The following is a 14,012-nucleotide window of genomic DNA, read 5'->3' on the forward strand; positions in this document are numbered from 1 at the left end:
TTGAGAGGGAAAGATCGAGCTGAAGAGAAGGAATGGTTAGTGATTGTCGGGTCGAACAACGATCATTGCGGTTCAGGAGACCGAGGACCAGCGGGGGAGTATTCGTATGCAGAAAGTATACACACCTGATATACAGAGTAGACAGAGAGAGATTGGATCGAGAGTATTGTAAATCTCCAACGAGAATTGAGAAATATGAGATACTTGTACTCTATTCAAGAAAGAAGATGAGACTGACAAGGGTCTGGGCCGCCCGTGAGTCTAAGTACACAGCCACACTTGATATTCAGCCTTCTACATAACAATCGATCTGAACGAATATGGAGCTTCTACTTCGTGCACGAGGACAGGCAGCCACAATCAGCCTTGTCATGGGTCTATGTATGTAGAGGCATTTGTAGTTTCATGTACAAGTATGTACAGGCATGCAACACAGCCACGCATATAGAATAGAGCCTCTTCATATGATTAAGGGTAAAAACGCGCTGGTCAAAGCTGAGGATTTTCATAACACCAACATGAAACAGATTCTGTCATCTATCACACACTAACACAACTCCGTACACACCAAGACTGCACAAAAGTAGACCGAAACGGAGATAAGGTTGAAATGCAATAATGCACCAAAATAGCACCGACAAATGACGAATAACCACTCCTCCACCCACGGCAATCTCAACCACGGCTCTCAACTCTCCCCCAAATATAACTCGTCCAAAACCCCATTACAGTACGCCTCGTAGTATGCAGCCCCTTTCCACCCCCGCCGCCCATTCCTCACCCCAACCGTCTTCCACCCCTCTGCCCGTAATCGCGCAATCCGTTCGGCTTTGCTTTCCTGCTGCTCCTGCTCCTCCTCCGCCCCGCCCCATTCAGGAGATTGTGACCCACTCGGGCTACCGCTAGCTCCGGCGCTAGGATTCCTACCGAGACAGCCGTTATCGCTAGTATCCTCGCCGAGCTGGACAGGGCTGAAACTCCAGAACGAGGCTACGCGCCGGAGGTTTCGGGCTCGGGACGCCTTGCGGGCGCGTTGGAGTTTGGTGATTGATGTGATGAGGGTGTGGATGGTTGTGATGTTGGTGGTTATTTGGGTGCGGAGGAAATGGATGCTGTTGTTGTAGCGTGTGATTGATTTGATGTATTTGCTGTGCTCTTGGCTCTCGGTAATCCCGGATCCCGTGTGCTCTGCTTCGAATGGGACAATCTTGATAGGCAGTGGAGACGGACGGTAAGATCTCTCTGCACAAGTGCTCCCTGCATCAGGCTTCCGAATCTGAAGCGGCAAAGGCATAAGCCTCCCCTTTGACTCCTCCCTTGGAAGTCTAAACAACCCAACATTAACATCCTGATCAACCTGCTCATGCTCGTGAGAAATAAACGGATCATCCTCATCCCATGCCATAGAATCATCAATGATTCTTGTAAGACTACCCACAAGCCCTCCAACCGTCGACGGACTCTCAGCTTCTGTCTCCAGGAACGAAGAATCAGGCGAGTCACCCGGCGTTGAATCGTCTACGAGCGACGTCTCATACTCGTCTATGTCTTCCATGCTTGTGCCCCTGCCATAGTCCGAAACCGTGATGGTCGATGGTAGAACCGCGCTGCAGGTCGTAAAGCAGTCTAGGGCGGAGTGCAAAAGTGAGAGTTTGTTGCTGGAGTATTTGTGCGCGGCACGGCCTAAGGCTTCGTAGGATATGGCGCTGTAGAAGTAGAGGTAGGTTTTGTGGACTGCGTGGATCTGGTCTTGTTAATCGCGTAGCTTGACGAGTATAGTCAAACAATTGAGACTTACAGGCTCTCTTGAGAAGCTAAGAAGAGTTTCTGCACGAGACGCACATTGTTTGTATTGGCGCTGGGTATAAAGGAACTTGACTTGATGAAGTGCAACTTCCCATTCCTCTGACGTATGGGGGAGCGAGGATTTGTCAAAAAAGATAGAAGTAGAGAGCTTTCGTGAGCGTGTAGATGCCATCTTGTTATGAGAATGCCATCCAAAATATCCAAGAGCTGCATAACACGACAAATAAATACAATGGTTGAGACGGAAGACTGAAAAAGTGTTAATGAGAAGACGTGTTATGTATACAAATCAAAAACGCGTTGGTAGACAGACACCATGGCAACAGGAACACAACACCTACCAGTGAATGTTTGAATGCAATTTCGATGCTTAACACTTGATGTTTGCATGATTTGGAAGCCATGCAACGCCCTAAACACATACACACCCAAGTTTTATTGCCAATTATCTACAGCTCTAGGGCTACACTCTCGTCCATGCTTAACGCGAGAAATACAAGTCGACGCATGTTTCTTCATGAAACGGTTACTATAGTATACGACGGATTCGACTGCGTCTTGTCGCCCAATTCAGCCAAGTAACGTCATCCTGTTTAAGTAGCCGTATATACCTCTCGACGCTTTTGTCGTATTCATCACCTCAATTTGCATGCTTCGGCAACAAAGATAGGGGACTTTCGATTTGCATACTGATATCATGAACACAAAAATCAACTGAAAAGGCCTGATCAGTTATTCAATTGCCCAGGAAAGTGCCCTATAACCTGTTCTTTCTTCTATCTCCAGGATGATTGACCCAGAGTCTTCCTGACAATCAGCAATTGTTCATGTCAGAGTGCTCTGCGGTATTTGATCTTGTTATTGTATATCCATTCTGGATATACAGGCCCTTGGTTAACAGCCTTCATATTTGAGAGAAAATACCCAAAGCAAGCAAACAGGCATTCGATTCGGTGCTCGAACGATACGCTCAAAAATCCACAGCAATCGCATCATTGGTGGTCTTATGGGCTTCTTAATTGCTTCTGTCCCAAATATCGTGCATCGAAAGATATCATCAACAATACGCCTGCAATTCCGGTGGACGACTCCTCTGAACCACCATCCTCGCGGCGGTATACAAGACATGTATCGTGGTAGCGGACTACGATTGCAGAGATGGAATATTGGTTGAGTAATGAGGTGTATACTGTCACATGAGACAGCTCTGTTGCATTGTTTAGGGTCGCCTACTTCTGACATCCCTTCAACAAAAGAAGTGCAAAACAGCTACTACAGCAACTACAATGACTAAAAGACTAACTTTAGCAAGGAAAGAAGTATTCGCCGACAAGCTCGCCGCACAACTGGGCAAAACCCGCAGGAAATTCGAAATCCCTACCCCGCAGCGCTGGTACCACTTCGCCAACGGCACCTGGACATCCTCCACCCCTCCAACAACCCCATCCACCACCACACCCCCCAGGATCAGCGTCACGACATGGAACATCGACGCCATCGCACCCGCCTCCGAACGGCGCATGACAGCTGCCCTCTCACACCTCTCCGATCTGCACGGAAGCGAAGATCTCCCGTCGATCATCTTCCTCCAGGAAATGTTGGATGCGGATATCGAGCAAATCAAAGCTGCGCCGTGGGTTAGGGAGCGGTTTTTCATCACGGATGTGGAGGGGAATAAGTCTGCGATGTTTGGGACAACCACATTGGTGGATAGAAGGTTAGATGTGAGGGAAGTGTTTCGGGTGTTGTATGATAAGGCGGCTATGCAGAGGGATGCGCTTTTCGTGGATGTTGCTATTGGGGGTGATCGAAGTATGGTTTCTCTTGTTTTGGATTTTCCCTTATTGAGTTTGTTCTTGTCGGATGAACGCTAACTTATGCAGTCCTCCGCCTTTGCAATACGCATCTCGAAAGCATGGCCTTCACTGAGCGTCGACGCGCACAACTCCAACTCGCCTCTACCTACCTGCACGGCCCTGGTTGTATCCCCTCTCCTTCAGACCCCACCACCACAACCGCAACAGACCTTCCAACCCCCCACGCCGCCATCCTCGCCGGCGACCTCAATGCCAACTCCCCCGAAGACCAGTCCCTCCCCGCGCAGAACAACCTACAAGACGCGTTCCTTGTCCTGGGCGGCCAGGAAGATACTGACAAGGGCTATACCTGGGGCCAGCAGGCTCCGGCTCATGAGAGGGAGCAGTTCGGGTGCAGCCGGACGGACAAGGTGCTGTTTTGCGGGGGCGTGGAGGTGGAGAGCTTGAGGAGGATTGGGGAGGGGGTGGAGGCTTGGGTTGAGTATCTGCAGTGGAGCGATGAGGAGGAGGATGAGGAGACGGGGGAGAATGTTTGGGTTAGTGATCATTTGGGGTTGAAGGCTGTCTTTCGGTTGGTTTAGGGGGATATGGGGGCGATAATGGGACTTATGGATTGAATACCCTTGCTTAATTGAGCTGAATACCAAAGAGTACAGTATAACAATTCGGAAATAATAAGCATGACCTTGCACCCTCTTGTACAGCCAAGGAAGCTGGATTCAGACGGGTTTTCTTCACACGTGATTACATTGATTCCCTGGCTTCAAAACCGTGAAATAGCCTATAAATGCCCGTCATGCACTTCTGCAGCGTGTAAATAATCTAAGGTGGAGCGGTAGGGCCAATACATAAGGCTCGCTCCAGTTCAGAATGTAAGGGTCTGTCACGCGGACGCTGGAACTGGAAGAAGCTGCTGCGGCTAATACAGCCACTTGGCTTAGGACACTGAGGTGTGTCAACAAGCCTATTTTGACTTTGAAATGGTTTTAGCACATGTATGTACTGTTGGAGGGTTTTGACATGGGAAAATGAATGGAGGTATAAGAAGTAGAATATCAAAAGAGAGAAGCTAAGAAAAGGAAAGCTGAATGATTGAACAGAGTCTATAAGAGGCCGAGTCGAGTTCGGACGAAAGGCCAACGGGACCCGAGGTGTAGGAGCCGAGATTCGGAAGCAATACGATCGAGAGGTTTGTGACAAGCAGCCAAAGAATAAGAACGGGGAGATTGAGAAGGACGCCCCCCTGGTTGATGAGGGACTGGTCAAGGAGAAAATGGCGACCTGAGGGAGGCGTCGCGGGATGGCCCACTTGCGATCTGGAGGTTGCAAAGGACTCAGTCAACGCCGCAGAGGCAGAGGCTGGCAGGGGCCCGATAGACTTGAAAAAGGATTTCCTTCGCCCTTGGCAAGAGAGGGAGGCCACCCACGTGTTGAACATCCAGGCAGCGAAATATGCAAAGACAAAAATCACCAGTTGTTCAGCGTGAGGGAGAGAGACTTGTACATGGGAGGTTTTGAATGTAGCGTGTACATTAGGTATCAACTTGTTGAACTTTCGAGGTTGAAATTTCCTGATATAGCAACTATTTAGCTTGTTCCATCTCTAACAAGTCCCAAACTTCCTCCAGACAGGCCGTCGAGTATCCCTCATCTTCAATTTCTCTCTTCCAGGTCTCCCTCGAGACGGCATCGCCGAGAAACAAAGCAATATCGACATCACCAGTCACAATATCCCATCGTATGGACCTTCATCACGCGCTCCCGGTTGAACGGGGTCATAGAGCCGGACAATCGGGGACCGATCTGGGAAGTAAAGATCATTCGCAACGTAGTAGTCCCCCCCACCAGTCGCTGTTAGTGTGCGGAGTTTTGAATTTCTCAGCGGCGTCAGGCACGGCTGCTGAAATGTCGATTTGGAAATGTTTGTTTGATGAGGCGGCGGCTTCACTCCACAGCCCGTAGCGAGCACGTTTGGACAGCCACCACAGCTTAGAATCTTCAAACTGAGTACGAAATGCCAATATCATTAATCTCATGGTCGTCACCGACATGGGGGAAGCCAGAGGAGTCCATAAGACCGCGACCGCTTCCCCTCGGGAACCCGTCACACTCAAACGACCACCCAAACGGCCGAGGCCAGAGACTTCAAGAAAGGAATCCCCGGTCCCTTTCCTTCCCCTTGTGAACCAGTGATTGCCCATACAGGCCGAGCAGGATACCCCTCCAGCAACTCCAACCAACAACTCTTCAGAGACGTCTCCTGTTTCAGAGCAAGATGTCACCACTTCCAAAATGACTCAAGCGAGCTCTTGTACCCAATGCCTGGGCAGTGCTGACCATTCTTGCCGTGACTGATATCACACTGCCAGCCAAAAAAAAAAAATGCATACAGGAAACAGACTGTCTCATCTGAGTCTGAGATCCATTGCCAGTGCTGTACCGGGTCGAGACCAATGTACTCTGACAATATCTGCCAGGGAGTCACCAGTGAGCTTTCAACATAGCCTGATGTTAAGGGCTAAGCCCGTAGTGCTAATGACTAGCTATCTCACAAAAGATTTCGTTGAAGAACAGGAGAACGGATGTCCGATCGGACAGCTTTATATACAAATGTACGCCGTGCGGGGTAGGTAGTCTGGTAACCCCTCCGATCATCTCTCCGAATAACATATCATTTATTCTACAGGCGCAGCCTGTGACACCTGAGGGCCAAGAGAAGTTATCTACCTATTCCAGTACATGCGGGTCTCATTGAGTCTTTCCTGAGTGCCGTTGCTGTACCGCTTCCGTCGAAGCTGGCATCAGTCTGATTCTCTTTGTCATCAGATCTGACTGGTTGGGAGTGAGGCGCCATGGTCGGCACAGCCCACAGGTAACTGGCAAACAAAGAAAGCCTGGAGTAGGAGATAAAGAAAATGAGGATAACAGCGGTTTCATGGATGAGGACAGACTTGAAAGGACAGCAAGCGCTGCGAAAGATGCTCATGGGAGGAAGGATGGAAGCAGGGAAGTACAGTGAGGTGCAGAAAGTCTGAACCCCCCAGATACTGCTGCCCCAAACCGCTTTTCAACAACTAATAATATTCAATTTTTCTGCCGGTCTAAACCTTCAAGAAAACTAATATTTTGTATACCAGCCGTCGGCCTCAATAACAGCCTTAACACGATGCGGCATTGTCTCTGACAACTTAATGCACACCTGCTCATCAATTGCCTGCCAGGCTTCCTTAGCTGCTGCTATTAACCTCTCCCGTGTATCTTCAGTGTCACAGGCGTGCTCTAGTTCAGGATAGAGCTTATAGATTTGCTGTTTCATTATCACCCAGAGGTTCTCAATTGGATTCAAATCAGGTGAATAAGGTGGCCAGACCATGACAGTTATCTCTAGTTGTTGGAGGATTTCTATCACAACGTGCGCCCGATGCACTGGTGCTCCATCATGCATAAAGATATCACCAGGGCGGACAAATTCAGGTAAGAATGCCTCATAAAGATCGCGGATAACTCGCCCTGATACTCCACCTCTTTCTGAATCAGGGTCGCCATCTAAGGGGATCAGACCTGTCCGTACATTATCTCCAAAAGCAGCCCAAAACATCTGCTTAACTCCTTTCCCTGTTCGACGTGTACAAACGTCTTTTTCGCGTAGTTGATCACATGGTCGTCGGAAGGTCCAGACTCCAGATGGGACGAATACCAGCACCTCGCTCAACTGTACACTCGTCAGACCACCGGACCCTAGCCCAATCTTCAGGGGTGTAGTTCTCATACTCTCGGGCCCATTGAAGGCGCTTAGCAGCATGAATCTCTGACAGTTCAGGGCGACGAAGTTGCTTCCATTTGCGGCGTTCCATCTCATGCAACAACTTTTGAATTGAGCGCTTTTTCACCACCCCATCCACCTCATCGACAAGATCACGGATCTTAATATGAGGGTTTTTTTCAGTGAGATCATATATATGGTCACGTTGCTCTTCTGTAAGTTGTTGAGGGCGCCCAGACCGTTTGCAAGTGACATTATCGACACGCTCTTTTTCGCGTCGTAGAGTGGTCTTTATGGTGTTTACAGAGAGGTCTCGGTGTAGATTATGAATTCGTTTGGCGCCCCAGCCAATTGCATGGAGTTCGCATATACGTGATCTCAATTGAGGAGACAATTCAGCATTTCTTGAACGGGGCATCTTGTATAGAGTCGTATATAGAGCTTAGTGCTCAACCCGTGGAATGTCATTACTAATTAAAAAGGAAGGCGGTGGCGGAATGGCGGTCTGGAAGGGGGGTTCAGACTTAATGCATCCCACTGTACAAGGTCGGCACGATGGGACTTATAACTGGAGAGAACATGATGGTTGAGGGGGGAGTCAAAAACGGCTCCTCTCCCCAGCGACTGAAGCGACCACAGCGAGAGCGTCTAGATAGATGGTGTTGAACAAAAGAGTAACAAAAGTCCCATTTGAAACTAGCCTCAAGGTACATGACACCCGTGGCCTGGCGTGGAGGGAAAGTCCGTGGCCGTGGGAATACGCTCACCTGATGCCAAGGCGGGAGTTAGTTAGCAGGACTCGTAAGACGGCCGCCGAAGTAGCCCTTTTTGGCCACCTGCTAACCATCACATCGTTAAATCGAGAAGATTTTACTTCATCAAGTCCAGAGACTGATCCCAATGTTGAGGTATTTTTTTAATTGAGTATTTGTTAACTGGTTGCTAACGGCTCAATGCGGAAATAGGGCATTCCTGTACAACTCACAAATTCAAAAAGCCATTCTCTCCAGACATCAAAAATTGAATATATTGATGACTTACCAGAGTATCCGACAAGTCATATTCATGGATATTCATATGTTGTTGCATCTAGAGGGCGATCACAGAATGAAATGGAGCAGCTTGTTCATGAGGTACTGTTAAGTACTTTTTAATTGCTTTTAAAGTGCTTGCTAATCAGTTACAGATTCAATACTCACGGCGTCAACAACATGGACCAAGGAGACCAGTCAAATGCCCATTTTTCAACTGTTTAGTTAAAAGATGGACTTGGAAATGCTCTGGTATCTACGCATGTGAATTTTTGAATCCATTTCTTCAATGCTATCATCATACATTTGTTGATGAGAATTGTTGGGATGTGATTCGAAATACTCAGAGGAATATCCAATTCCTGGAGGCAAATATTGGAAAATGAAATGCATACAGGTATTTAAACATCTCCTAAACAGCTTTGAAGCAATTACTAAGTACTTCTAGCTATTATGGGTCAAAAAATGAATTTTTCAATAAGGGTTATGCATGCATTGACCAGCTTCCAACTTGCAAGCCAGTTTTTAAGAGGCATACCCAAATGGTTGGTTAAATCTTTTTACAATGCTCCAAGTGATTTCTAACTAGTTATAGAATGTCCATGGTGAATTTCCACCATATATTGGCTGTAGTAATGGATCCAATGAGTTTTTAACAAAAAATCATCGAGGATCTATTCAAGGCCATACATCAATTGATCTACAGTTTCTTGAGGACCTTTTTAATCATGATATTATGCCACCAACTGAAGAATGTGGTGTTTTTGAATCATCAGCATCCCGACGAAAGTATTGCGGTAAGTGCTTTTTAAGTGATTGTCAATCACCTATTAACTGGTTAAAGATCGAGATCACCTTCAGGGGCCAGGCAGACTCAGCATACTTCCTGTGGTGTTATTTTTACTGCTTTAGTGCCAGTTGATATCAATGAATGTCCATATATCCTCTTTACATCCCATGGAATTCACCAGCATCCACCTCCACCACCAAGCAAGGCACCAGAACGAATTTTACAAGGAGTTAAAAGGATTATCCAACAAATACAAGACCCAAGTTTGACCACAGGTAAGTGGTTGGTTCTCAAGTGATTGAACAGTACATACTAACTAGTGTTAGCACAATTTCTTCGAAGTCCACAACTAGGGGCATTTTGTCAGCAGTATGGTGCTTCTACATTAGCAGAGATCCATTCTAGCTTCTGTAATAAAGACCGAATTGCAACAATTATTCAGAAACAACGACTGCTTTCATATCCTAATGGACAGGATATTAATGGGTTGCTATTCCTACAGAACCGGGATTCGCTAATCAATGTAAGCGGTTCTAATCATCCATTGTCTCATTGAATGGCTATTAGAATGCTAATAAAGTGCCTAGGAATACATTCAAGAGAAATATCATGATTCTCAAGGTACAATGGTATTTTGTGCCTTCAAGGATCAGATTGACTTGTTATCAACTTTATCTTCATTTGAAATTGATATGTCTTTCAAGCGAATTCGATCCAAAGAAATGAATGAGGTTCTTTTTGCAACATTCATGCCAGATCAATGCCAAAGTTAGTATCTGCATAACTGCTTGAGAGCTACTTGCTAACCACTTGGCAACTAGTCATAACTTTACTTCAAGTCTTTACCAGTGAGGATTCTACTGAAGGTTACTATTTACTTTTCAAGCGAGCATTCCATCTTATTGAGAAGGTTTCTGGACGACCAGTTCTATTTGATCCAATTCATGGATCTGGGATTCATGGTATTATTGTTGATATGGACACAAAACAGTACACAGGTAAGCACTCCTGAAGTACTTATAATGCAGTTACTAAGTAATCAGGGCTTGGGCAATATCTTTCTGAAATTGATCCTCAACACCAAGATCCTACATGGCAGTTACAGCATATTATCATATTCTGTCGTGTTCATTTTCAACGCTCAATTTTAAAGGCAATTGGGACTAAAAATAAAGGATCAGGCCGTTGGAGTCGCATGATGAGTCTCCTAGATTGCCAGTCAGAGGCTGAGTATGATGATGTCACAACCTGGCTTCTCTCGTATCGTACCTAGGGTTCTAGTTAGTTGTATTCCGAGACTGGACACTTACCCTAAGTGTCTTCCAAATATTCGTATGCTCAATGCCCCTCCGGGTCCGGTTCGATAAGTCGTATGTGTTGATGGGTATATCGCCCCCTCCAGGCTCCGTAAGATAATCAACAAGTAAAAACGGTAAAGGTAACGAATAGAGAAACAAGGCCAACCGAGTACGTGTACTGGGTTGTTGGTTAAGTGCGGACGAGTCAGAAACTAGAAGGTAACCAATGCTGAATGACTTGTATTGATCGCGAAGAACTAAGCTAAATACATGAATGAGCGTCCTTATATATCCTTCCTGATCGTATCCATGATATGCCCGGATCTGATCCTCGATACGTTCCGAGCGTGTCGTTGATATGTTCTCTTCATAGCCATGATAAGCTCTTGGCGTATCCCGGATACGCTGGTGATCACGTGATAGATCTGCCAAATATCAAATTGATCTTTGTTCCTTCCTGCATATCCACCATCAACTGTTATCCAATGATTCCATCCTAATCCTGTATCATCACGTGAGGCTGATACAACAAGGTCTGTAACAGTGAGATGGCTGCCCACACTGGCCATATTGTTAAAGTGGCTGGTCTAATTAGTTTCTCCTGCTCACAACATTAAAGACATACCGATGAGCAAGGTAGCGACTCCTCTCCCAGCTCCCACAGAAACTTTCACATAAACACCAAAAATGAGAAGAGCCCGAGATCAAGCCATTATTCATGTTCACTTCCAGATACAAGTCTATGAATCTACCTTCTCATCCATCGACTCACCTGCGACTCTAAGAGTATTTCCTGGTTGCCACGGGCTCGGTCTAGTAGATGAAACAAGATACTATTATCAATCTAAACTAGGTAGCCTTAAGACGAGAATATCGGCCCTGGAGAGGAAATAAAAGAAGAAGCCACAAGGGCAAAGGCAGAGAACCCAGGTGAATTCATGTGATTGCTTGCTAGTTGAAAAGTTGGCTACAGCTAACAAAGACAGTACAGAAAAAGACAGACGCAAGTAAACAGTATAATAGCCATATCATCCCTGCTTCTTGTCAATTCTTTAGATGCACAGACATCATAAGAGCTTTCTGATGGTTATACAGCTGCAATACAGAATAATCATTGGCAAACACAGCATGCCACACCTTAGGCTCTGAGAACTCTATCAAGTTGTTAGTGAAATAATTAAATAAAACACTGGGTAAGAACACACCTTTGGTTGGTAAAGAAGTCGCACAGTCAATTATGATCCAATCCTTGACCATTTTCTCCTTCAGCCAGGGATGATATTTTCCACCCTCCTTGAATCGAGAGATATGCTCATTGACTTCAATATGATCTCTCAACAACTCAATGGCCCATTTCTTTTCTGGAATATAGAAATCCACTCGACCATTCCTGGTTCTTGACCATTCAGTGGATATCGGTACACCTTGCCCTGCTGTATGGACAAATCCCCTGTAGAATTCAGCTTGATACTGTGCTTCCACAGGTCTGGGTTGTGATGCAGTTGACATCTTTTTGCCCTCAGCTGAGTTCCTTAAGTTCATGATGGAGAATTTGCTGAGAATCTCTTTGCATAATTTCTGTAGTGAGTCAAATCTGGCAGGCAGGGGTTTTGACATTGTGCCAATCAAATATTCAATGTATCTAAGATGGTCAGAATGGAAAAATAATAGGGGCATATGAGACTTACTTTTCATGTAAGCGTGATGGCAGAACTGCAATATCATCACCATCCAGAGCTACCCTGTGAATCCAACCATTCTGATAACAGAACCTGATGTCTGCATCATTGAGATCAAATGGAACACTTCCTTCCTCTGTAATTTTGTTCAATATGTTTGAAACCTCGCTTGTGCACCTCTCTATACGAGGGAAAGAGCGATCAACTGACTCTCTACTAAGCTTGTCAAAGACCCTGGCAGTGTCCTCCAGGAACCAGATGACATGATCTTCTGTCAAGGTTCTAAGATGTTTATGCTTGATGTCACGGCGGTAATTCTGAAATTGTGAGCTTCCCAACTTAGATAAAGCTTCTCATCATGCCTCACTATTGGAGGTGGGAGAGACATAAAAATAAAAAAATAACTAGGCACATACCTCGAAAATTACATTGACCAGGGATTCAACCGCTCCCGGATGACCACCTGACAGCACAAATATGTAGTCCAGAGCATCTTCATCAAAATTGAACTTTTCCTTTTGCTTAGAGAGAAACCTAATCAATCGTGAAACAACATCCTTGAACTCTTCTTTGCTGTAAAATAAGCCTATGGATGGTGAGCCTGGCAGGCTTTGTGGCGTCAATGAGATGCGTTGTTTGTTGAAAAGGGTAACCGGAGTGAAGAATGTTTGATCTGGGCCTGTTCCTGGGCTGCCGTAAGAGCAGAAAAGACATAGTCGAAAATTATACACACAGAAAGACTTCTGTCTCGCTTTGAAGATCGTGTTCCAGAGCACAGTATCACTGTAAGTCTTCTGTGCTTCATCCACGAGAATAACAGTGTTTGTGGTCAAAATCCAAGAGGAATCATGTTTTAATTCTGATGAAGTTGAGGTAAAGCTAGTGATGGGAGAATCTTGTAGTTCTTCATCCCAATTTCTGACAAGCTCGACAAAACTGCCCCAAGGGTCCATGGGATTGAGTTTTACCCAGTCTGTGATCAAGAAAGCCTTTCTTCCCTCTCTGTGATAGTGGTCCCTCAGAAGTTCAGAGAGACGTGTTTTGCCGCTGGCTGGGGTTCCACGGATATGGACTATATTGACTTCATCCAGAGTGGCCGCAAGCTCTGACACAGTATGTTCCCGAGGGCATATGAGGTCGCTCTCTGTTGCTACAACAATTATTAGTCATACCCTCGAAGAACAATGATGATGACGATGATGAAGAAGAAAATCATTCTCACCACCTTGTGATTCCGAGCGCTTCCGTTTCCGTGTAGTCGCACCTCCGCTCACAACAACAACGATATCCACATCTGGATCCTTGCTTTCGGGGAAGAGTGATGTGATCATTCGGCGTGGATGTAGGAAATCACCATCATCAATCCTGAACTCCTCTTCATGATTGAGTTGCACCACAGGGCTGTAGAGAGTGAGATTGCTGTAGTGAGGTGCGGTATCCTTGATTCTTTCCTTTATCTTCTGCCATATTTTCTCCTTGAGTGTATCAATCTTGTCTTGGTCTGCAATGCACTCTATAGGCAATGGCTGCCTAAGATCGTTGGATATAGCACACCATAACTCGCGAGTACGTGGTCGAGACATTGTCAGAGATTGGATTGGGTTGAGCACCCAGCTGGTGATGGCGGCAGCCATTGAAAGATAAGAACTAGAAGTGCACCTGCCTGATGAGAACAAGGAGTGCACCTGGCACCTGCCTAATGAGAACTAGAAATGCGCCTGCCTGACAAACAATACTGTAAGAAGAGGGGTTGGCAACGGCCTACACACACGGGCAGGCGATACGTGTCAGTTTTCCATCCAAGACTATTGCAAGCCAGGTCAGGAAA

General features: G+C 46.1%; 3 protein-coding genes across 3 annotated transcripts; 1 reads left to right on the top strand and 2 right to left on the bottom strand.

Moving 5' to 3' along the window:
- Positions 1–688: 688 nt before the first annotated feature.
- ACHE_50798A (uncharacterized protein) lies at positions 689–1,978 on the bottom strand (the record flags this gene model as incomplete). Its single annotated transcript, XM_043280555.1, has 2 exons — positions 689–1,744; positions 1,799–1,978. The coding sequence occupies 2 exons, from the start codon at positions 1,976–1,978 to the stop codon at positions 689–691; spliced, it is 1,236 nt and encodes a 411-aa protein (XP_043138122.1).
- Positions 1,979–3,092: 1,114 nt separating this feature from the next.
- Positions 3,093–4,204, top strand: ACHE_50799S (endonuclease/exonuclease/phosphatase family protein; the record flags this gene model as incomplete). The annotated part of the gene is made up of 2 exons (XM_043280556.1): positions 3,093–3,618; positions 3,690–4,204. 2 exons carry the CDS (start codon positions 3,093–3,095, stop codon positions 4,202–4,204), a joined length of 1,041 nt encoding a protein of 346 aa, XP_043138123.1.
- A 7,345-nt stretch (positions 4,205–11,549) lies between these two features.
- ACHE_50800A (ATP-binding protein) lies at positions 11,550–13,818 on the bottom strand (the record flags this gene model as incomplete). The annotated part of the gene is made up of 5 exons (XM_043280557.1): positions 11,550–11,659; positions 11,711–12,147; positions 12,194–12,501; positions 12,601–13,334; positions 13,407–13,818. 5 exons carry the CDS (start codon positions 13,816–13,818, stop codon positions 11,550–11,552), a joined length of 2,001 nt encoding a protein of 666 aa, XP_043138124.1.
- Between the last annotated feature and the right edge of the window lie 194 nt (positions 13,819–14,012).

This window comes from Aspergillus chevalieri, chromosome 5 (genome assembly GCF_016861735.1).
Source record: "Aspergillus chevalieri M1 DNA, chromosome 5, nearly complete sequence".
Taxonomy (NCBI): domain Eukaryota; kingdom Fungi; phylum Ascomycota; class Eurotiomycetes; order Eurotiales; family Aspergillaceae; genus Aspergillus; species Aspergillus chevalieri.